General features: G+C 40.1%; 1 protein-coding gene across 6 annotated transcripts in view; it reads left to right on the plus strand.

The window, feature by feature from the left end:
- The window catches only part of ELAPOR2 (endosome-lysosome associated apoptosis and autophagy regulator family member 2), a 291,435-nt gene that overhangs the window by 213,570 nt on the left and 54,435 nt on the right, over positions 1-23,430 (plus strand). For 5 of the 6 annotated variants that reach the window (XM_049714889.1, XM_049714888.1, XM_004263420.3 and 2 more), the window contains 6 exons: positions 2,284-2,479; positions 7,621-7,768; positions 10,628-10,714; positions 13,009-13,114; positions 14,159-14,311; positions 14,929-15,017. In XM_049714889.1, coding sequence (XP_049570846.1) covers positions 2,316-2,479; positions 7,621-7,768; positions 10,628-10,714; positions 13,009-13,114; positions 14,159-14,311; positions 14,929-15,017 — 747 coding nt within the window. In that variant the 5' untranslated portion in view covers positions 2,284-2,315. The remainder of the gene's footprint in view (positions 1-2,283; positions 2,480-7,620; positions 7,769-10,627; positions 10,715-13,008; positions 13,115-14,158; positions 14,312-14,928; positions 15,018-23,430) is intronic. The other variant, XM_033440077.2, reaches the window with a different exon arrangement.

The following is a 23,430-nucleotide window of genomic DNA, read 5'->3' on the forward strand; positions in this document are numbered from 1 at the left end:
ATAAGATGTTTTCCGGCTGAAAAACCCGTAAAACCAGATATTGATGAAGATGATACTGTGACTTGTTGATGAAGATATTGTGACTGGAGAATCACAGGAGCCTAAGCCTGTATTTTCCCCAGGAGCAATGGTTCATTATTTGCCAGTTTAGTTTTCACGATAACTTTGTATAACTACTGTGAGTAAAAAGAATTGGCTGTGTTGTACTCAATACATTTACTGTTAACGTTATCTCTCAGTTTTCCTTCTGACCTTAGAGAAATACCTCCGAAAGAGTTGGCGATATTCTTAATGACTTTAAAGGGCAATGGGCACTCTCTGAAATAACACAAACACAATCATCTCCTTTTTAGAGTCTAGGGTCCCTTTTAACAACTTATCATAAAAAGTTACTTCTTCCTATTTAAGTTAAAAGTTCAGTTTTGGACACTAGACTAAACTGTCTTCAAAGATAACTTTGTTTTATCAGAAAGTAAATATTTTCGGTTTGGCAGGCAGTGCAGTCTCTCACAGCTATTCACCTCTGCCACTGTGGTGTGAAAGTAGCTATAGACAATATGTATATGAACGGTTATGACTGTGTTTCAATAAAACTTTATTTACAAAAACAGGTAGCAGGCCGGATTTGGCCTGTGAGCTCTAGTTTGCTGACCCTTGATTTAGTGTAATGTGGGCTCTTGTTTTATGGTATTGTTTATCAGTTTTCTAGAAGACCTATAAACCATAAAAAGTAAAATAAATTTTTTTCTATAACTGTTTCTTTCTTAGTACGTTGTAGTGATCATAATCACGTGTTGTGAGCATTTATTAAAGGCAGGGCACTGTGCTAACCACTTTATACTGTTTTTTAGTTTCTCGTTATAGCTCTATCAGGCAGCACTGTGATTATTATCTTATTTTTTCTGAGATAGAAACTGAGGCCCGGAGAGGTGACGTATCTCACTCAAGGTCACAGATTTAGGGAGTGGTACAACTTGACCCCAAGATAGTTTTGACCTTATAGCCAGCATGCAATACTTTTTGCCTAACCTTTCCTTATTTTCTGATGTTCTGCTAATTTAGGGATGTTGATTTGCATTGTACAGCATCTTAAGCTTTTCTGAAGAAAAACATTTATTCCGTGGATAAGTAAGTAGATGAGTGTGGGTTTTAACTCTATTTCTTTAATTCGTTTTTTAAAAATTAGCTTGTTTTATTTCTTGTTACATTTCCAAATGTATTCTAAAAGGGAGTTTACCTAAATGTGAAGTTTCGCTGCGTCGCTCTCTGCTGGGAGATTTGTTTTTCTTCGTTGGATAATTTAGAGGTCTTATTTTGTTCTTGTTTCTTTAATATCCTGATTAAAGGATTAGAAAGCTCTTTGCTACGTTTGAGTGACTAATACTGCTCTGAGCACAGAGCCACACTCTTGGGGGACATAGATTTGCATTTGCTGAATGAATAAAACCTTAGCGGCAGAATTGCCATCTTTTCTATAACTGTGTCAGCTGTCCTGCGCATTGCCTGTGGCTGCTGTTTTCTGGCTCTAGTTCTGAGCATTAGCACAGAACTTGACATCATCAGTAAAAAGAAGGAGGTTGTGGAAATGACTCAGTGGGAGTCGTGAATAGTGAAAACATGGACTCATGGTGGAGATATTTGTTTAGCTATTGCATGTGAAGCACTACCCTCTCATTAGCCCCGTTAAGTTTATATCACAAACTGGTTCAGCCTTTTATTTGCACTCAGCATTTGCCCGGTACAATTAGGAATTCAAAAATAACAATGATCCCTGCTTTCTGGAAGCTTGAAGTCTCACATGAATTGATAAGTGGTATCTATCTATCCATCCATCCATCTGTCTATCTTTAAGGGGGGTATTATGAGAAGAGTATTGTAGGAGCACAGAGAGAGGCACAGTTGACTGCCTGGTGGGGTAAGGCCCCACCTTCTGTTCTGAAGAGGGTCGTTTTTTGACTTAGGAACAGGAGTTTTCCAGGTGAGCAGGTGCGTTGGTCAGCATCTCCGAAGAAAGACCACAGCGGCGAGAAAGAGGATGAAATATTCTGGGAGTGATAAGAATTTCATTATGGTTGGAAGAGAATGGGTCAAGGGATGAGCCTGGTAAAATAGGTCGGAGTCAGACTGTGAAGTACATATAGTGATAAGGGAGACTTTGGAAAGCTTTAATTAGGGTGTGACCTGATCAGAGCTTTATAAAAATAATGCTGGTGACAGTGTGAAGGGGAGGAAATTGATGGGGGGTGTGATGACTAATGGATTATACATTCTTCTGCCTTCCAGCTTTCTCCTGTGCTTCTGGGGAGTATCTAGAAATGAAGAATCAGGTATGCAGTAAGTGTGGTGAAGGCACCTACTCCTTGGGCAGTGGCATCAAATTTGATGAATGGGATGAATTGCCGGCAGGATTTTCCAACGTTGCAACATTCATGGACACTGTGGTCGGCCCTTCTGACAGCAGGCCAGATGGCTGTAACAAGTAAGAATCCAAAGGAGCCTTGAGAAGGGTGTGGTTGCTCTTTTCCAGAAAGATGTTGAGGATAATCTTGGTAGTGATTGGGATTATAGATAAACTAATTGCAAATAGTCACAGTTTTTTTTAACAGTCCTTATGAATAATGTAGCTGAACTTTCATGAGGTTAAAATAGTTGCTCTTAGGACATAATAGATACTGTATGCAAAAAATTCAATAAAGCTATTAAGAAAACAAGTTAATTTTCTAATAATACATTTATAACTTTATTAAAGTCAGTGGTGTTTCTACAAACCCTTCTGTAATTTTAATGAATAACTTCAATGTTTTTTCTTTTCCCCTGAGAGGAAAAATGTATAACCTTCATTTTGACACTTGAGTGTCTCCGGTTACAGAGTGGGTTAAAAACCTAAAGTGGAAAGCACCTTTACTTAATTTCCACCTTTTTAATAGGAGATTATTAGGTTTGCCTGTGACAACATTGGAGGAACGATAAACTGTTTTGAAAAAACACAAAATGTTTATCTTTGGTCTGTTACCCTTCCTGTTTTCTTGTATTGACTATGTAACATTCCCCTTTCACGTGGCCATGTTTAGGAGAATTTTACTTTAGGCCTCGGGCTACCTTCTGACAAGGATGGTTTCTCACGACTCAGTATTTTTACTCTGAGCTAAAGATGCTGGGGAATTATTTAGCTGTGATAACAGATGTGTTTTCTCCTCCCTCGTCCCTACCTTCCCTCCATTCCCCCTTGCTTTATATAGCTGTCTCTCTGTCTGCCAGTTGATATTTTTACTCTTCTGATAACAGTCATTTCATCACATAGGGTTGTGACGTTAGATAGCATTAACAGAATTGTTATATCTAATAATTCTGTGTATAAAATGTATATGTGCGTATATACACACGTACGTATGTGTATATGTACACACGTGCATACACTGTTGACCCATGAACGATGTGGGAGTTATGGGTGCCGATCCTCCTTTGAGTTGAAAATCCACTTATAACTTAACAGTTGGCTTTTTGTATCCACCCTGCGGCATCTGGCGGATTCAGCCAACCATGGATCAAGTAGTACTGTAATGTGTCTTCAGTGAAAATAATCTGCGTATAATTGGACCCATGCAGTTCAAGATGTATATTTATGTATGTACATATACACACACAAGCATCCCCTGCTTTTCCCAAGATTGCTTTATATCATTTCGCTTTTATGAAAAACCTATATTAGTACCTGTTTTTGCTAACCAAAAGAAATCTGAAGGGGATTTTCGCTTTTACAAAAAAAAAAAAAGGGCAAAAAGCAAAAATACTGTTCAGCGTTGGTTTGGCAGCAAGGGAGGCTGTCATAGCGGCAGTGTGCACCATGGGCAGCGAGAGTGGCACCACCAAGCTCTCTCCTGGAGCTACATGCAGCATCTCAGCATCAAGCCACCGTAACTTTGAACTGTGTCTGGGATCTATGCTTTATCTTGATTTATTTTGTAAATCCATTAGTAAGATGTGTCGTAAGGTAATTGCTTCTTTGCTTTGCACCATTTCAGCTTACGAAAGGTTTCATAGGAACACTGCACTTTTATGTAACGGGGGAAACGTGTGTGTGTGTATAATTTAATTCAATTTTTTTAAATAAAAGAGTTACTTAGGGGAAGGTAGTAGTAGGATGTTATGAGATCTCAGATCTGTGTCTTGGTGGGCAGGAGATATTGTGTGGCTTCTTTTTCTAATTCCAATAAATTTGGAATTGTTTATTCATTAAAGAGATTGAATGATAAGCAGAAATTTTTCAGTGTATTGAGTATAACTGTCTCAGTGTAAATTTCAGCCTGTTACTTTTTCGCTTATCTCCCTTCCTCCCTCCCTCCTTTTTTCCTTTCTTCCTTTTTTCCGTCCACCCAATATTGTATTCTTTTTTAAAAAAATTAATTAACTTATTTATTTTTGGCTGTGTTGGGTCTTCATTTCTGTGCGAGGTGAAGAATAGCCCCTGCTTGCCACAACTAGAGAAAGCCCTAACACAGCAACGAAGACCCAACGCAGCCAAAAATAAATTAATTAATTTAAAAAAATCAATTGTTTTTTAAAAAACTTAAGAGATAAAAATATGCTTATCTACATATTTACTATTATTGGTGCTCTTTCCTCCTGTATATAGGTTGGCATGTATATCCAGTATTATTTTTTTCATCCTGTAAAATTTTCTTTATCATTTCTTGTAATGCAGGTCTGCTGCTCACAAATTCTCTCAGCTTTTTTTTGTTTAACCTAAAAATATCTTTATTTTAGCATCAGTTTTGAAGAATATTTTGTTGGACGTATGACCCTGGGCTTTTACTCTTCCCTTTCCATGCTTTAAAGATGTTCCATTACCTCTGAATCTCTCCCTTGTTTGTGATTAAAAAAAATTAGCTGTATTTTGTATGGTTAGTTCCCTTCTATGTAATGGTTTTTAGTTCCCTGACTACTTATAAAATGTTCTCTATATCTTTGCTGTTCAACAGTTTGACTGTGATGGTGTGGTTTTCTTTGTATTTACTCTGCTTGAAGTTCACTGAGCTTCTTGAATTTGTAGGTTGATATTGTCACCAAATTTGAGAATTATGTTAACCACCATTTCACCAATAACGTTTTTCTGCCCCTTTCTCTCCCTCTTTTCCTTCTATGATTCCAATTACGTGTATGTTAGGCCACTTGGTGTTGTCCAAAAGTCACTGAGCCTCTATTTTTTTCCCAATTTTTTTCTCTTAGACTTCAGATTACATAGTTTCTATTGCTGTGTCATTGACTATTTCTTTTGCAGTCTCAAACTTGATCTTAAGGTCATCTGTTGAATTTTCAGTTTCATGTATTGTAATTTTCAGTTCTAGAATTTGCATTTAGTTTTACGAATGGTTCTTATTTCCCTTAAAATAGTTGAGATTCCTCATCCCTTCACTCACTGTTGTTGATTATATTTTGAAGAGCTGTCTTAAATACTTGTCTGTTTCTTTTGTTTTATTTTTTTAAATAAATTTATTTATTTATTTTTATTTTGGGCTGCATTGGGTCTTTGTTGCTGCGCATGGGCTTTCTCTAGTTGCGACGAGCGGGGGCTACTCTTCATTCTGGTGCACAGGCTTCTCATTGCCGTGGCTTCTCTTGTTGCGGAGCACAGGCTCTAGGCTTGCAGGCTTCAGTAGTTGTGGCACATGGGCTCAGTAGTTGTGGCTCACAGGCTCTAGAGTGCAGGCTCAGTAGTTGTGGCACACAGGCTTCGTTGCTCCGCGGCATGTGGGATCTTCCCAGACCAGGGCTCGAACCCGTGTCCCCTGCATTGACAGGCGGATTCTTAACCACTGTACCACGAGGGAAGCCCCTGTTTCTTCTGATTATATTTTTTCTCAATTAAGGGTCATACTTTCCCACTTCTTTGCATTCCTAGTAAATTTTTATTGTATCTGGGGCATCATGAATGTTAAGATGTAGGGAATGTGGATTATTTTTTTCTTTCATTTAAAATGTGTTGGATTTTGTTCTGGAAGGCAGTTTATTTATGAGAAGAATGCCTTGATCTCGTCAGGTCTGGTTTTAAAATTTTTTTTTAGGGTGTTCCGATATTGGTTTCACACTTAGGTCTAGGTCATGGTCTTTACTCTAGGGCAAGAGTTGGGCACACTGTGGCCTGTGGGCCCTCCCTCGGTTTCTGTAAGTAACGTTATATTGGAACACAGCTGCACTCATTTATTTATATATTGTCTATGGCTGCTTTTGAACTACAATGGCCTAGTTAAACATTGCAGGAGAGACCAGATGATTCATAAAGCCAAAATTATTGACTCTCCGGCCCTTTATGAACAAGTTTGCTGATACCTACTCTAGGGTATGGCCCTTATTCCTGAAGTGTGGAAATTCTGGAATCTCAGATGAATGTCCGATGGGGTTATTAAGTTTCCTCCTTTCTGGCTGACCTGGAGCTCTAGCGACTCCCATAGAAGTGACCTCTCTGATTATGTCTTAGCTTTGCAATGGCTGTTCGCTGGTAGGCCTGCCCACTCCAGGTCCAAGCCCTCACCTTCAGAGAAACTGCATATGGACTTCTGGAGCCCCTGTTGTCTCTGCATCTCAGGCCTGAAAATTCCAGTTGTTTCAGCTGCCCCAAACATTCATCCCTGCTGCTTGGCTCAGTGAGATCCCTGTGCTCTGCTTGGGTGCTATCTCCCAGTGCCATGGTCTGGAAAGTGTCCTGAAGAATGAGGTCAGGGTCAGTTTGGGCTTTGTCTCATGTGTTTTCCTGCTGTCAGGAATCTCAGTCCTTCACTGCCTATTGTCAATGCCTGAACATGGCTCACGTGTTTTGTTTAGTTTACTAGATTGTTAAAGAAAAGGGCAAATCCAATACCAATTAGTGAGTCATGATGGGATGTGGAAGTCTCAGTCTTTCATTCAAATTTTTTTTTTCTGTTAGTAAAAAGAAAATAATTTGCCAAAGTCTCACTTATCATCCAGATAGAAAGTTAAATTTGAAGAGAAGGATAATAAGTTGTGCTGTCATACGGTTTGGTTGGAAATTTTTTTTGGCCAAAAGTTGGCACGTGACTCGTTATTGATTAAGAATTAGCTTATGCTTAGATTGACAACCCAGCTTTTGTTCACTAGTGTGTTTTCTTAATATTTCATTTTATTTTTTAGATAAAATTTCCAACCAGACTTTTAGCTCTACTATGTATTATGACACTGTGATCTATATTTTATTTAGGTTCACTTTAAATTGGCTTTTTCTAGGACAATATCTTCTCTCACAGTCAAGGAACCCCTGCATTCCCCTGCCAAGTATATGTTTGTAAATATAACTTTAGATATTGTTTGAGAGAATAACTCCGTCTAAGCCAACTGGAATTAGTGATCATCTGTTTAGCAATCAAATTTTTGGTGAAAAATAGCAGTTACGTAGCAACTTGATTGTTTAACCATACCACCATTTAGGAAGTCATGTGCCACAAGAAACGAACCTTTTTCCAGCCATGCTATTGGCCTGTGAGTTCCACATGAGCTTCAGACCCCTCTGCTGTGCTTTGTCAATGGAACCGCTTTTAAATCTCAGTTACAGAACTTGTGAAAAAAGAGGTTTCTGAATGCTGACATGAAATGGTTTTGTTTCCACAGCTCTTCCTGGGTCCCTCGTGGAAATTACATAGAGTCTAATCGTGATGACTGCACGGTATCCTTGATCTACGCTGTGCACCTCAAGAAGTCGGGCTATGTTTTCTTTGAGTACCAGTATGTGGACAACAACATCTTCTTTGAGTTCTTTGTAAGGGCTTTTATATTCTAGAATTCACTTTTTAAAGGACATTCATATAAAATTTCTCTTAATCATTTGTTCCCATTCCATTGTATGCCTCCTTGGTTTTTGTGTTAAGTGAAGCTTTCAGTATGAAAAGAAGTGTTATTTTTTGTCTATAATATTTTCTGGTTAACATTGTTTCTTTTACCTTTGAGCTCTCACCTTGTAGAGTAACACTGGGCTTGTTTTCCCCTTTGGATGTGATTATTAGGCGACCACTTGGTGGAGACTTTGTGTGACAGATATTTTCCCCGAGATTCATTAAAATTTTTTTTATAGCTACAGATGCTACTTTGTTTAAAAATATGTTTTTACCAATTTTAGTGTTTGTTTAAAAGGCTTTTTTTCTCTTTGCAATTTCAAATATTTGAGTTATTTAAGTGTATTCATGGGCAGTTAGGAGTGTCTGTGTCTTTCTGATTCTGCCGGTTTTGTACAATCCAATGGAATCAATGGATGAGATAGTTGATGTCTCTGACAAGAGATTAAATAACATTACAGAATATAGGAAAAAACAGTAGTCTAACAGAATGGGCTGTTACCATGAAAATTATTTAACTATTTATATAAACTGTATCTACTCTTGCAAATATTGGTTGTGGCAGTGACTCAGATACTTGAGAAAAACTTCTCAGATTGACTTCTTAAACCAAAAAAAAGTGTGTGTTGTGCAGGCAACTGGGAAAATATCTTGTAAGTGTTTCTGTGGTCCAGATTTCAGGAATAAATGTACTGATCATGCTAAAACAAATTCATATTGCTCTTGTTAATGGAAGTTTCTAAATCAGAAGTTTGCTAGGAAGAGATATTTTCCATGAAGGTATGAGCCTTAGGCTCAAAGTCAGGAGATTCTGGCTCAGGTCCCAACTCTGCAATTGCTAGTTGTATGTTACTGGACAATTAAGTTAACTTTCTAGTCCTCAGCATTCCTTTTTGTAAAGTGGATCGTAGACAAGACCTTTTAAGAAGCCTCCCAGCTCTAAGGTCCTTTGATGAGTTTAAGATGTTAAGCAATATTCAAACAGATTGAGTTTTTAAGTTGCATTTTGTTTGTAAGATACTTCTCAGACTGAATGATTCTCTATTCCATTGGACATTTTTGCAATATTACTAAAATAAAGTTAAGAAGCAAGATAATTGTATAATTGTTAGAATAAGCATTGAGTTTTGTGTTGTCCATTAAGTCCTTTGAGAGTTGTCAGTAAAGGTACTCTTAAGGCATGAAATTTCACTACTTTCTCTCAATGATACCTTTGTTCTTCTGGATAGAGACTGAAAAAGGATGGTGAGTTCATGTTCCTTCTTTTACTGATGTTTCAGCTTCATAGGTTGCAGTTTATTGACTCAGAGGGTCAACACCTTATGGCCATCCTGCCAAATGGTTAGTGGAAAGAAATTGTCTGAAGACTGAAAGATGCAGATGCACCTGTGAACAATTCATAATTGAAAGCAGTAAAGTATTTAATTTTAGGAGTCTGGGAGTTTCATTCAGCTCTCCCCTCCACACACACTTTTTTTTTTTTTTTAAATGATGAAACTGAAATCTGGAGAGAATAAATGATTAGACCAAGGTTATACCTTTACTGGTTACTTTTAGAATACCAGGAGAACTCAGATCTGTAGAATGCCAAGAGAATGTCACGATAATCCATGATGTCTGATATCAGCTGAAAAAAACCTTTCAGTTTATCTAAACATTGACCACCAAAGGTATATTCAGGGTTCCTATCTGTTTAAAAATGGCTTCCCACTTGCATTAGGATTGTCATTATGCTTATAACATAAACATGACATTTGAACTCAGTTAAAGCAGATGTCCTCAGGAGCAGTCAGTATTGTCTGGCATTTGGCTGTTGCAAGGATCTGTTTTCTAGTTAGTAAGTCTTTAGGAAATAACTTGTATGGAAATTTTTTTTTTTTTTTTTTTTTTTTTGCGGTACGCGGGCCTCTCACTGTTGTGGGCTCTCCTGTTGCGGAGCACAGGCTCCGGACGCGCAGGCCCAGCGGCCATGGCTCACGGGCCCAGCCGCTCCGCGGCATGTGGGATCTTCCTGGACCGGGGCACGAACCCGTGTCCCCTGCATCGGCAGGCGGACTCTCAACCACTGCGCCACCAGGGAAGCCCAAGATGGCCACATTTTTGATGTCTAGGTATTCTTCATAGGCCTGGAAGAGTATGTCCCAACTCCTAGGTATTTGGGAAGAATTGTCTGAAAAGCACAAAGTGTTTGGTGCTAAAGATATTAGCTGTATTCATTTGCACTGGCATAGAATATCATTAACATCTGTCCCCAGATACCAGCTGGGGGCTTTGACTTTGGCTGTAGCCACTGACCTATACACATTCGGGTTAAGTCCCGGGGAAAGGAAGACAAAGCAGATTTCATTTATTTATTAATTTAAAAATTTAACGGCCCCAAATCTTATAAAAATAAGCTTGATTTTTATACTTTCGGGCCTGCCTGGTGAATGCAAGCTTTTACATTTTTGTGATGACTTTTTCCCCTTTATGTGGATTTTCAGTGCTAACTCTCTCTTCCTCTGCCTCTGCCGCTCCTGCTTAGCAGCCCCCGCCGCCCCCGCCTTCTTAGTGGCCTAGTCTTTTTGTTACAGTAATGAGGATGGTTTACTTAGAACGACTAACTCATATGCAGTTGTCACTTAGGCTCCAGAGGTCTTGGCACGTTTACTTGTTGAGAATTACTCATGGCCATTGTTTTGTAGACTTTGAAAGAAGCTCTTGCAGCCTGTCCTGTGCTGAGTAACAAATTTAATTAAAGCCATCATTCAAGAAGCTTTACTGGGGCCCTTGTGTTTATTCCACAGATTCAAAATGATCAGTGCCAGGAGATGGACACCACTGCTGACAAGTGGGTAAAACTCACCGACAGTGGAGTGTGGGGCTCTCATTCTGTAAGTTTCTCTCTGTCCTCCGCTTCCCACCAACCCCATCCTTCTCCTTCCTGCCTTTCCCCAACCTTTTTTTTTTTTTTTTTTTTTCTGGTACGCGGGCCTCTCACTGTTGTGGCCTCTCCCGTTGCGGAGCACAGGCTCCAGACACGCAGGCTCAGCGGCCATGGCTCACGGGCCCAGCCGCTCCGCGGCATGTGGGATCTTCCCGGACCGGGGCACGAACCCATGTCTCCTGCATCGGCAGGCAGACTCTCAACCACTGTGCCACCAGGGAAGCCCTTTCCTGCCTTTCTCTTTCTTCTTCGCTCCCTCTTCCTGCTCTTTCCCATCACACTCCAACTCTCCTCCTTTTAAAAGGGGCATTAATAGGAAGGAAGTCTACTCAAAACTAATATACAGAACCTCTGAGTATGTAAGTTTACAGATGTGGCAATCACATGAAAGAGAATCAGTGACTCTTGGCATTGGAAGGATCCTTGAGTTTCTTTCATCCAACTTTCTCTGCAGTCTCCCCAACAAATGATTTTCAAGCTTGTCTTATTGGGGAATGTGCTGACCCCATTGTTGGACAGCTCTGCATATTACAAAATTCATCTATGTCTGGAGCTGAAACCTGCTTTCTGTCTGTCTATTCATCACCCATTGTTCAAAGTTCTACCCTTTCTGGTTGTGTCTGGTAGACTAACTACTTATTTCTTTAAGGACAACTCTAAGTGCTTGAAGGCAATTATCAGGTAACACAGTCTCTGAATCTATTATTTGAGGCCTTTGGAGTGAGACATGGATTTAAAATCTAACTTTGGTTTACAGTAGTTGTGTTTCTTTAGGCAATTGGCTTCGTCTCTTTGATAGTTCATAAGAGAAATGGGACCAATCTTGCAGAGTTAAATGAGATGATACATGGGGAGGGCCTAGTGTGGTGCCTGCAGTGTAGATTGGACACTGTTTCAGTAAGTGACGGCCCATCCTTGCCTTTGTGTTGTAGCAGTTACCTCATCCTTTTTTGTTTTTCTTTGAAAAAAAATTTTTTTTTCTGCATTGGGTGTTTTTTGCTGCATGCCAGCTTTCTCTAGTTGCGGTGAGCAGGGGGCTACTCTTCCTTGTGGTGGGAGGGCTTCTCACTGCGGTGGCTTTTCTTGTTGTGGAGCATGGGTTCTAGTTGCGCATGCTTCAGTAGTTGCAGCATGCGGGCTCAGTAGTTGTGGTTCGTGGGCTGTAGAGCACAGGCCCAGTAATTGTGGCACACGGGCTTAGTTGCTCCGTGGCATGTGGGATCTTCCCGGCCCATGGATTGAACCTGTGTCCCCTGCATCGGCAGGTGGATTCTTAACCAGTGCGCCAACAGGGAAGTCCAGGTACCTCATCGTTGAGTGATTAATATCATGCACCCTTTCAGAGTACTTTTTCGATCTGTATGCCTGGAAGTGATATTAGTACCACTTAAGATCCATCCACCTAAGCATTCAGTCCGCTGGGCTTTGAAGGTACAAGTAACCCTTGCCAAGAAATATGCTTTCTTCACTTACAAAGACTTAACACAAAGGAAAGTACTTAACACACTACTTCTCTGAATCTCTGGCAGGGTGAAGTAGTCAGATACGTTTTAATTTTCTACTGCTTGAATTTGGCCAGCCAGAGACTGCATAGAAGAGTAGGGTGGCAAATGAGAAAGCAAGGCACCCTTAACATTAGTTTACTTGACTGAATCAGCATGAAATTGATCAGAAAAGTATTTTGATTTATAAATATAAAAATGCTCTGGTGGCAGAGGAAGCAAATATTAGACGTGGTGTCATTTAAGTTCTGGAGTCATAGAGTTGAATCGGGTTATTCTATAAGAATAGTCCTATTTTTCTCTTGTTGCTGTTGCAATGTTTTTTGTTAAGTAATTTTAAAATGAAGCAAACTCATTCTGTTACCTTTTTTGTTTTCAGAGCCCAAAGATCTACTTATGACTAGTGGCAGCCAATCAATATGTAATTGGGCCAAGTGCCTTTCACTGTCTAAAATGAGTCCCTTTGAAATATAAACCAAGACTTCATGCAAATGATTTGAAGATCATTTTATCATGCTTGAAGAATTTTCTTTTCCTTTTATCATTACTATATTTTGGGGGTTGGTAAACTATTTTTTTTAGAATTGAAGCAGAGCTTAGGTCTCAGTTAACAGTAGATTTAAATTTGTGGGTTCCATTTCATTATAATGCATTGAAAAGTGTATAAGAGATTAGCTTCTAGATATGGTTGTAGGTAGCATGGTTTATCTGACCTGAGTATCTTGTGTTCTCTTTATAGGTAATGTTGAAATCAGGCACAAACATACTGTACTGGAGAACTACAGGCATCCTTATGGGTTCCAAGGCCGTCAAGCCAGTGTTGGTAAAAAATATCACAATTGAAGGTATTTCACAGCAGTCTGCTCTGGTAGTCACCTGTCACATTTAATAGTTAAAATATTGATTACTTTGTTGGTTTTACTGGCTTACGGGGATTTAGGACAGAAATTAATATGTTAGACATCATATAGGCCTAGAGACCCTGGTTTTATTCTTGGCAAATTGACTGGGATTTTTTTTTTTCCTATCCCTAAACTGAATTATTTAATCTGTGTGGAAAAAGTAAACATGATGACAATTGTAGGTGTCTTTAAATAAAAGAAAATAGTATTGATTAATAAGATCCTACTATTCATTCGAGAACTCTCTATTGTGCTGGCATAGCGCTTATTCAGGTCACCACTCTATCCCTAAAAATAACAGTGAGATAGATATCTTGGCCTGACTGTCTCCTACAACTTTTGCCTCTCTGAACCAGCTTCTGGCTCAGAAGAGTAGCCAGTAAACCCTGGCATGGTTCCTTCTCAATTAGGGCCACTTTTAATGAAAGCAGTTGATTCTCCTTTATTAAAGTTTGGCTTAACGTTTTGTTATGTTCTAGGTACACCTGTTCCTGTGACGCTAACTCATTAGTCATAGGGACATCTGCTGGCAAAGGCTGGAATTACAAGCCAGAAGAAAAGTCGAGCCTTTCCCAGGGTCCCTTAGGTCTTGTCAGCTATGTAGTGAACAGTGGAGAGAGAGGGAGCAGGTGGCCACAAAGATGAGAGAATGGTATAGACTTGGAGGGAACCTTAGAGTTTATGCCACTTCTGATTAGTGGAGTTGTCTTTTGACAGCTGAGTTTATACATTGACTGTATACCTCTATCAAGTCTGAATCTCTTGTTGAAGTGTTTGCTCCACTTACGTGTGCAATTCAGTATCCAGCCCAGTTCCTTGCACATAGTAAATACGTTTTTGGTGTTGAATGAATGGGATATAAAAGACCTGGGCTAAGCTTATTGTTAATATTTCTCTCTCACTTCGGGTAGAGGCAGCAAGGTCGCACTGATGTGCATGTTGCTGTTGGGTCCTCCCATGCTCTCTCTGTTTCCCATTATCACACAGGGGTGGCGTACACATCGGAATGCTTTCCATGCAAGCCTGGCACCTTCAGCGACGAACCAGGTTCATTCATCTGCCAAGTGTGTCCCAGAAACACCTATTCTGAGAAAGGAGCCAAAGAATGCATCAGGTGTGACGTGGACTCCCAGTTTTCAGGTAAAATGAGTCTCCAGTTGATACTCTTTGTTCTTTTCTTTCTAAATTTATGTTTGTTGAGAGCATATAGTCATAAGCCAGAAATCACACATACGATGTGATGGACACAGTGGGCCAGCAACCAAAGTGCTGAACGGAATCCATACTGAGTGGGTAGAATAGGACATCTAATGACCCCTTTCTGCAGAACTTTTCTCTTTGTCAGTAATGTTTTCTATTTCCCCCCTCCCCCGCCAAGGTAACTGTTTTGGACATGTTCATACTTGTCTAAAAAGGTTCATTTTGTACTTTTAGATGATGCCTTGGCATGGAGATGTACTTAGAAACTTTTAATTTGTTCCATATTTACAACATTCTGTGTTAATGGAGGAAATCTAATGTCTTCTTGGAAAAACTATGATATGCTCCTTGTGTATCATGGAAACATTTATTGCTCTAGGGAAAAGAAAAATGCGGGCTTTTTTTTCTTTAGGCCTAGCTAGTTCTACCTAAATTCCTCTGGTGCAGTTATTTTTACTTTTCACTTGTCTGCTTTTTGTTTGTTTGTTTTCATGTCTGCCTTTTCTAAGAGTCACAACATAAATGACTCATTTCTGAAATTCGTTTTCCTGTTGCAGAAGAAGGATCCAGCAAGTGTAAGGAGCGTCCTCCCTGTACCACAAAAGACTATTTCCAGATCCACACTCCATGTGATGAGGAAGGAAAGGTACAGGCCGTGTTCAGTCAGCTCCATCCCACATTTATCCACCCTTTTCCCAATTTGAGCAGACTCGAATTTGTTCATGAGAGAGTTAAATGAGTAGATTTATATGGTACGTGTGTGTAAGTAGCACGAAGGAAATTTAAGGTTTTAGACTCTGAAGCCCACCTTCCCAGCTTTGATTTTCGTATCTACTGCTTTTTAGTGCTGTGGGCAAGTTATTTGCTCTAAGTCTCAGTTTTTTCATCTGTAAAACGGGAATAATGTCAGTACCTACTTCATAAGGCTGCCATGAGAATGCATGAAATACTCAATTTGAGGTCCTTAGCACAGTGCCTGGCACATAGTGAGTGCCCAATCGATTACTGCTGTTTTTAACAGTAACATTTTTGTCAGAAATAATATCAGGAGAAGCACAGCCTTAAAGTGTGTTCTGTGACTCACAGGATGGAAATACTGTGTAACTTCTCTTTAATTCTTTGGTTACTCAGTAGCTTTGGTCAATAAAAGCCATGCAGCCATAGGCTGATTCAGTTATGGCAGATTGCTGTGTTATTGCATTAAATGCAGAGTAATTACCGTATACATGGCACTTAGCCAGAGGAATAATGCACACAGGAACTCTGCAGTTGACCTGCCATTGTCTTAATTAAAAAGTTAGGGACTTCCCTGGTGGTCCAGTGGTAAAGAATCTGCCTTACAGTGCAGGGGACGTGGGTTCGATCCCTGGGCGTGGAACCAAGATCCCACATGCTGCGGGGCAACTAAGCCCGTGCGCCACAACTATTGAGCTTGGGCACCCTGACTGGAGAGCCCACGGGCCGTAAACTACAGAGCCCGCGCGCCACAACTAGAGAGAGAAAAACCTGCAGCCACAACTAGAGAGAAGCCCGCGTGCCACAATGAAAGATCCCGTGTGCCTCAACGAAGATCCCGCGTGCTGCCATTAAGACCTGACGCAGCCGAAAATAAATAAAATAAATAAATCTTAAAAAAAAAAAAAAGTTAGCCCTACCAGCCTGTGTCAGTAGGAGAAACTGAGGTTAAGGTGGCTGTGCTGCAGCATTCTTTGTGTGTTTTTTGTATCTTTGAAATCATGACATTTAATTTCTTGACCTAGTTTGTAACATATACAGAGATGTCAGTATTACTTTCTTTTCTTAATTTTGTATTCTTAGGTTCTAATCTAATCTAAATAATTTTTATATTCATATAATTGTTAACCTTACCCTTAGTCCTTAGGTTTTTTTAAAAAAGAATTTACTTTTGAATACTTAAGACCAAGTATATTCTTGTGTTTTACAGTATAGCAAGTATTTACTAACTCAGAATAAGTCAAAGGAAGGCCAGTTTAAATTAGTGGAAAATTTCAATGATCAGAAGTACATCTATTACTTTTAATAAGAACAGTAACTCTAACAGCTTTTAAGTGACAAGGAGTTATGAAGTAAGATCTTGAATGCCCTACTATAACGGTCAGGTGAGACCTATTTCTATTTGGAAAATATATGTAGAGAGCCATTAAGGTGGGTTGAAAGTAACCTGGAATACTGTTTCTTTAACTAAACTTTTCTTAGCTAAACTTTCCTTATTAATGAGTAAGGCAAATTCAATTTAGTTTATTTTATGTAATAGTCATTCATTCAGCATTACTGAAGCTTAAATGAATGAGATCCAGTATACAAACAGATCTTGATTTTGCTATAATGAAAGTATTCAAAATTCATATTTTTATTATGTCAGTGAGTAGTTTTTATTATGTCAGTGAATAGAGTGACAAAACCTAGTTGACCTGGGCTTAAGGAAGTAAAGCCATATATTGAAATATATTAAATGTAGAATGCACAGAATACACACACGTGCGCACACATACTCGTATATGCACATGTGTACACCCACAGGCGTATTGTGTACACACATACACACAAATTACGCTCTTTCTGTTGTGTCTGGGTAAACTCTGAACTTGTTCTTGGTATAGAACAAAACGGTGTACCACCCCACCGTAAACTCAGACATTCTTTTTTTTTTTTTTTTAATTGGAGTAGAGTTGATTTACAATGCTGTGTTAGTTTCTGCTGTCCAGCAAAGTGAATCGGTTATACATATACATATATCCACGCTTTTTTTAGATTCTTTTCCCATATGGGTCATTATAGAGTATTGAGTAGAATTTCCTGTGCTGTACAGTAGGTCCTTATTAGTTATCTATTTTATATCAGTGATTCTTTAAAAACTGCTTTAAGACTTAATTCAAGAGAAATGTTTCTAGCTTCAGAAGTGAACAAAATGCAACGGGAACTTAATTAGATAACAGATACAGTGAAGAACTGTGAATAACACATGTGAATTTGAATTTTTTTCTATTTTTGTTTGTTTCAACGTTTTCATTTGTTGTGGTTCATCTTTTTAAGAGGTATGTTATTCTTGCTTGGAGTACCCTGGTGATTTCCCGGTGGCTTAGTGATGTTTCCCAGGCTGTTCAACGACTGTGTTTTGGCTCTTTTTGTCCTGTCATACTCTTTTTGATCTCATTTTCCCCATGCTCGGAGAGGATCATCAAGGGAAGTGGCTCTTGAGGTATACAGACTTTGAACATTATAATTTGTACGACACAGGAACGTTCAAGTTTTTGAAGCTTCATTATTTGATTGCTTCCTGCTTCTAGGAGACTTTTTTTTTTTTTTTTTTTTTTTTTTTTTTTTGCGGTACGCGGGCCTCTCACTGTTGTGGCCTCTCCCGTTGCGGAGCGCAGGCGCCGGACGCGCAGGCTCAGTGGCCATGGCTCACGGGCCCAGCCGCTCCGCGGCATGTGGGACCCTCCCAGACCGGGGCACGAACCCGTGTCCCCTGCATCGGCAGGCGGACTCTCAACCACTGCGCCACCAGGGAAGCCCTAGGGAGACATTTTTAAGGAAAATTTAAATTGGTAACTGGAACCATTCTAATCCTGATTAAGGGACTCTCATTTACATTGTGAAAAATGTGAAATGCCTACTCATTCACGCATTTATTCAGTGAACCTTTACGGAGCATTGGTTATATACAGAGTTGCTGGGTGATGAGAGCAGGGCCATGTAAGGATAGGGAGAAGAAGAAGATGCACGTCTCCACAGACGGTAGAGCAGTGGTTGTCCAGTTTCAGTGAGCATCAGACACACCTGGAGGCTCCTACCTCAGATTTTCTGTTTCAGTAGATCGGGGGCAGGGCCTGAGAGTGTACATTTCTAAGAAGTTCCCAGGTAATTCTGATTCTGCGGGTCCAAGATCTCAGCAATTTGAGAACTACTGGTCTAGACTTTAGAGGAAGAGGTAGTCTGTCAAAGAAAATGAATTATTATTTCCAATTGTTATTAGTGCTACAGCAGGGAAGTCTGAGGTTTTTTGGGGGGGGGGCTCTGATCAGATCAGGGAAGGCTTCAGAGCTGTGTAAAACCTGGGCAAGGGCATGGGAGGAGAGCATTTCTGCAGGAGGAAGCAGGATGGTGAAGACCTGACATGGGAGGGAGTCTGAGTGTGACTAGAATGTGAGGGTATGAGTAGGGAGTTGCCCTGGGTGCCACAGGCTAGTGCTAGAGTAGGCATGCTTTCACAGTAGTGAGTTAGCTTGAAAATTTTACATATATTTTGTTTCCTAAAGGTTGCGTAGAGCCCACTTTTTACCTGTGTTGCATGAGGTACCCCCGTATGGTTACATACAAGCACATGCACAGATTCAGTGCTTGAGATTTGAGCCCCAAAGAATGTTGACCCATGATAATGGGCAAGTATTCTTCAAGAGAATCTTTTAGTATTAACAAGTATTAACATCTTTTAATATTAACAAGATATTTGATGGAGCGTCTCCCTATGGATGACCTCCGTGTGGATAAGCTCTCTCTATGGGTAAGACAGAGAACCGTGGACCCAATGACATGGTTAAGTTGGATATATGGCTAACCCAAGAACTACATGTAAAATGTTTGATTTTATAATTGGATGGCAGCTAGGAGAATAGTTGATCTGGGTTAGCAGTATAGTTGTTATATATTTGCCACAGGAAGATAAATTTAACAAAGTATTTCTACGTACCCTAACTCATACCAAGAAGAATATGAATTCACATAACTTATTTTCATCATATTATTGAAAAATCCTTAACTTGGCATGAAGACATGAGGGTTAAGTATACCAAATAGTAAATTTATAAAGCTGGGTCAGGAAGATCTCTGTGCTTGAAAAATGAGCTCAAATTAGTAAAATCAAAATTTATTTGTGTCAAAGAAAGTCTCAGATATAAAAGTATTTAAAAAAGAGAAAACATTAACTTGCCAAAAAGATTTATAAGAGAATCCAGGCTTTAGAAGACCCGGCTCAGAAAATTAAAAAATATAGCAGATATTTAAAGGGGAAAAACTTTCCAAGAATATAAAAATTGAAAATTGGATTTTCATTTAAGCTGTTTTTTAAAAAAATTTTTATTTTATATTGGGCTTCCCTGGTGGCGCAGTGGTTGAGAGTCCGCCTGCCGATTCGGGGAACACGGGTTCGTGCCCCGGTCCGGGAGGATCCCGCATGCCGCAGAGTGGCTGGGCCCGTGAGCCATGGCCGCTGAGCCTGCGCGTCCGGAGCCTGTGCTCCGCAACGGGAGAGGCCGAAACAGTGAGAGGCCTGCGTACCACCAAAAAAAAAAAAAAAAAAAAAAAATTTATTTTATATTGGAATATAGTTGATTTAAAATTTTGTGTTTCAGGTGTACAGAAAAGTGATTCAGTTATACATATACATGTCTCAGTTCTTTTTCAAATTCTTTTCCCATTTAGGTTATTATAGAATACTGAGCAGAGTCCCCTGTTCTACACAGTTGGGCCTTGTTGGTTACCTATTTTACATATAGTACCCTGTGTATGTTAATCCCAAGCTCCCAATTTATCCCTGCCACTTTTCCCCTTTGGTAACCATAAGTTGGTTTTCTGCATCTGTGACTCTATTTGTTTTGTAAATAGGTTCATTTATACCATTTATTAAGATTCCACATGTAAGTGATATCATGATATTTGGCTTTCTCTCTCTGACTTCTCTTAGTATGGTCATCTGCAGGTGCATTCATGTTGCTGCCAATGGCATTATTTCATTTGTTTTCATGGCGGAGTAACATTCCCTTCTGTATCTGTACCACGTCTTCTTTATCCATCCGTCCATGGACAGTTTGGTTGCTTGCAGGTCCCGGCTATTGTACATAGTGCTGCAGTGAAGGTTGGAGTGCACGTGTGTTTTCGAATTATGGCTTTCACCATAGAGACGCGCGGGAGTGAGCCGGCCAGATTATAGGGTGGCTCTATTTTTAGTTTCTTAAGGAAGCTCCAGTAGTGTTCTCCATAGTGGCCGTACCAATTTACAGCCTCACCAACAGCGTGGGAGGGTTCCCTTTTCTCCACATCCCTTCAGCAATTTTTGTTCGTAGACTTTTTAGTGATGGCCATTCAGATTGGTGCCAAGTAATACCTCGTTGTTGTTTTGATTTGCATTTCTCTACTGTTAAGCGATGCTGAGCATCTTTCCATGTGCTTGCTTCCTTTCTTTTTTTTTTTTTTTTTGAATCAGTGTGTGGGAAATTTACCTTTTGAAGTTGGCTTCTTGAAAATCTGCCCTTTTACGAATTCTCTTTCGAGTACTACCCCAGGACGTTTGTTGAAAGCAGGTATCATTTTTTTTTTTTATTGGAGTATAATTGCTTTACAATGGTGTGTTAGCTTCTGCTTTATAACAAAGTGAATCAGTTATACATATGTTCCCATATCTCTTCCCTCTTGCGTCTCCCTCCCTCCCACCCTCCCTATCCCACCCCTCTAGGTGGTCACAAAGCACCGAGCTGATCTCCGGAAGGCAGGTATCATTTAGAGCTCCATAGGCCTTGTGAATGTCAAGTGCCCGTAAGCACCGGTTTTAAAGTTGTAGTTACGGGAAACGGCCACAAGGTAGCAGCATTTCTTCATGCCAAACTCGGGTTACTGGGGTAACCAGAGGCTCGGTGAAAGTCCTGTTCCAGGGTTGTAAAGGAGAGTGGAGTGTGGTAGAACAGACACCCAAGGGCTTGTGTTTCTTTACATCTTCCCTCTTCCACTACAACCCCCGGACCAATCCCAACCCCTGCAAAAAATGTGCGGAGATTGCTTTCATCCGTGGGGGCAGCGACTCTAAGGAAGGAGGCTGGAGGTGGGCACCTCAGCATCAGGAGACGTGGGGACCGGGTGACTTTTCAGTGCTCTTCCAGCCCAGACAGTCCACAGTTTTTTGGTTGCACTAGGCTTGGCATAGCTGTAGGAAGGTCTGCCTGGATCTGGAGATTGTGGTCCCATCCAGAGGGGACCAGGCACTGCAGGTCCAAGGGGAGCTCCTTTGCTGGCACATCCTTCCCAGCTTCCTCAGCGCCATGAGAGTCCAGCCTTGGGAACCAAAGCTACCGAGGCTCCAGAGCTGTGAACCAGCCCGGATTTCCAGGGCCTGAGGGGAATATAATAGGCATTCCTTTTTTTTTTTTTTCTTAATTTTTAGATCATATTGGAGTATAGTTGATTTACAATGTTCTGTTAGTTTCTCCTGTACAGCAAAGTGAGTCAGTTATATATATACATTTATCTATCTTTTTCAGATTCTTTTCCCATATAGGTTATTACAGAATATGGTGTAGAGTTTCCTGTGTTATGCAGTCTGTCCTTGTTGATTATCCATTTTATATATATAGTAGTGTGTGTATGTTAGTCTCAAACTCCTGACAGTTCTCTTGTTCATCATATCAACAGAGGTTGTCTCATAACTGCCTGTAAAAGTCAGGGGGTTAAGGTAGTTTTGTAAAGGAGTCAGCAACTTACAGAAAAGCTTAAGGTTTTATTTATCTTGGGTACCAAAACTAGACAGAGTAACTTTTTTTGGTCTGTTTTATTTCACGGTAAAAAGTGGTCCCTCCTACCCTTACCACCCTTGGATGTGATACATGTTTCCTTTTAATGGTGGCAAAGCAAGGTGTCCCTTTTGCTTCTGTACTTGGAGATGATTAGAAAATTTAATGAACTTAAAAATTACTTTTCAGAATTGGAGTGGGGGAAGGCAGGGCAGGAGTCTCTTGACTCATGTGACTGGGAAATCATTGCAGAGCAAAGAGTTTTATCAAGACTTTCTCTTGCTCTTCTCGCGATATTCTGAGCTCAGTTTGATTTCCTTCTCAGGTAGGTTCTTTGCTCTGGTGCCAGATACCCCCTGACATCTCTACCCAAACCACTGTCACTGTCAACAGCGTTTTATAGGAGGGCTGACCGAAGTTTCCGAAAAGACTCTGGCCCTGCTTGAATCACGAGCCCATCTCAGACCAGCCATTCTGTCCAGTACTGTGAGCTCCTCTGGTTGGGCAGCTTAGTTCACCTTCTAATCCCTGTGGCTGGGGAGGCCAGACCATATCCCAGTTCCTTTCAGCATCACACAAGTCAATTCCTAAAGAGAGAGAGATGGTGTCTGTTACCACTTTAAAACGAGAGTGATCCTGTACATGTTCATAGAACACATCCACTCTTGAGTAAGGTAGCTCTGGCAAGATTGTCTTGAAATACTGGGAATTCCCACATAATTTTGTACATACCTCTCTTGATACTTACATGGTGATCATAGTTTGCTAGTGTTTTGGTATGAGATCACTTTATTGCAGATACTTGTAAAGATGACTGTTCCCTTCACCGGAGTCTCTGCTTCCTGTAGACAGAAACATGTTCTTAATCATTAAAAACAATCTCTAGGCCTAGTAGAGTACCTGGAATGCAGAAGGTAGTGAAACATCTTTTGAATCATTAGTGAATGAGAGAATTGGTGAGTGAATGTATGATTAACACGTTTAGAGCGTTGTGTTCTGTCCTTGGTAGAGGCTTGGGGAAGTTCTCACAAAATGGGAAGAAGCTAGAGAAAAGAGGCCAGGATATTATACTATTTCATATGAAGTATGGTTGAAGTTTCTGGGAATGTTTTTTCCGCTTGGAAGAAAGACACCGTCGGATGGAGGAATCATGATCATCTTGCTGGTGTTTCCTAGTTGTCCCAAAGAGATCTGATCTCTTTCCTTTGAATAACCATGACATTTCATGTTTCTCTTGGAAATGATGATGATGACAATAATAATAGTAATAGTAGTGATAGTATTAATAGCAGAAGCAGCTGTCCTTTACATATTTATCTGCATGCTTGCTCTTTCTCTGTGTGTGTGTGTGTGTGTATTCACACATTGCCGCCAGTTCTTTTTTTCAACAGCTATGTAATTAGACATTAGTATACCCAGATTGCAAACAAGGAAGCTGAGGCTTGATGAGGTTAAGTAACTTCCCTAAGGTCATAGCTACTCATAGCTATGTCTTAAGGCTAGAATTCTTACCCAACTCTGTTTCCAAATCTGATGCTT

The sequence above is a fragment of the Orcinus orca genome, chromosome 9 (genome assembly GCF_937001465.1).
Source record: "Orcinus orca chromosome 9, mOrcOrc1.1, whole genome shotgun sequence".
Lineage (NCBI taxonomy): Eukaryota > Metazoa > Chordata > Mammalia > Artiodactyla > Delphinidae > Orcinus > Orcinus orca.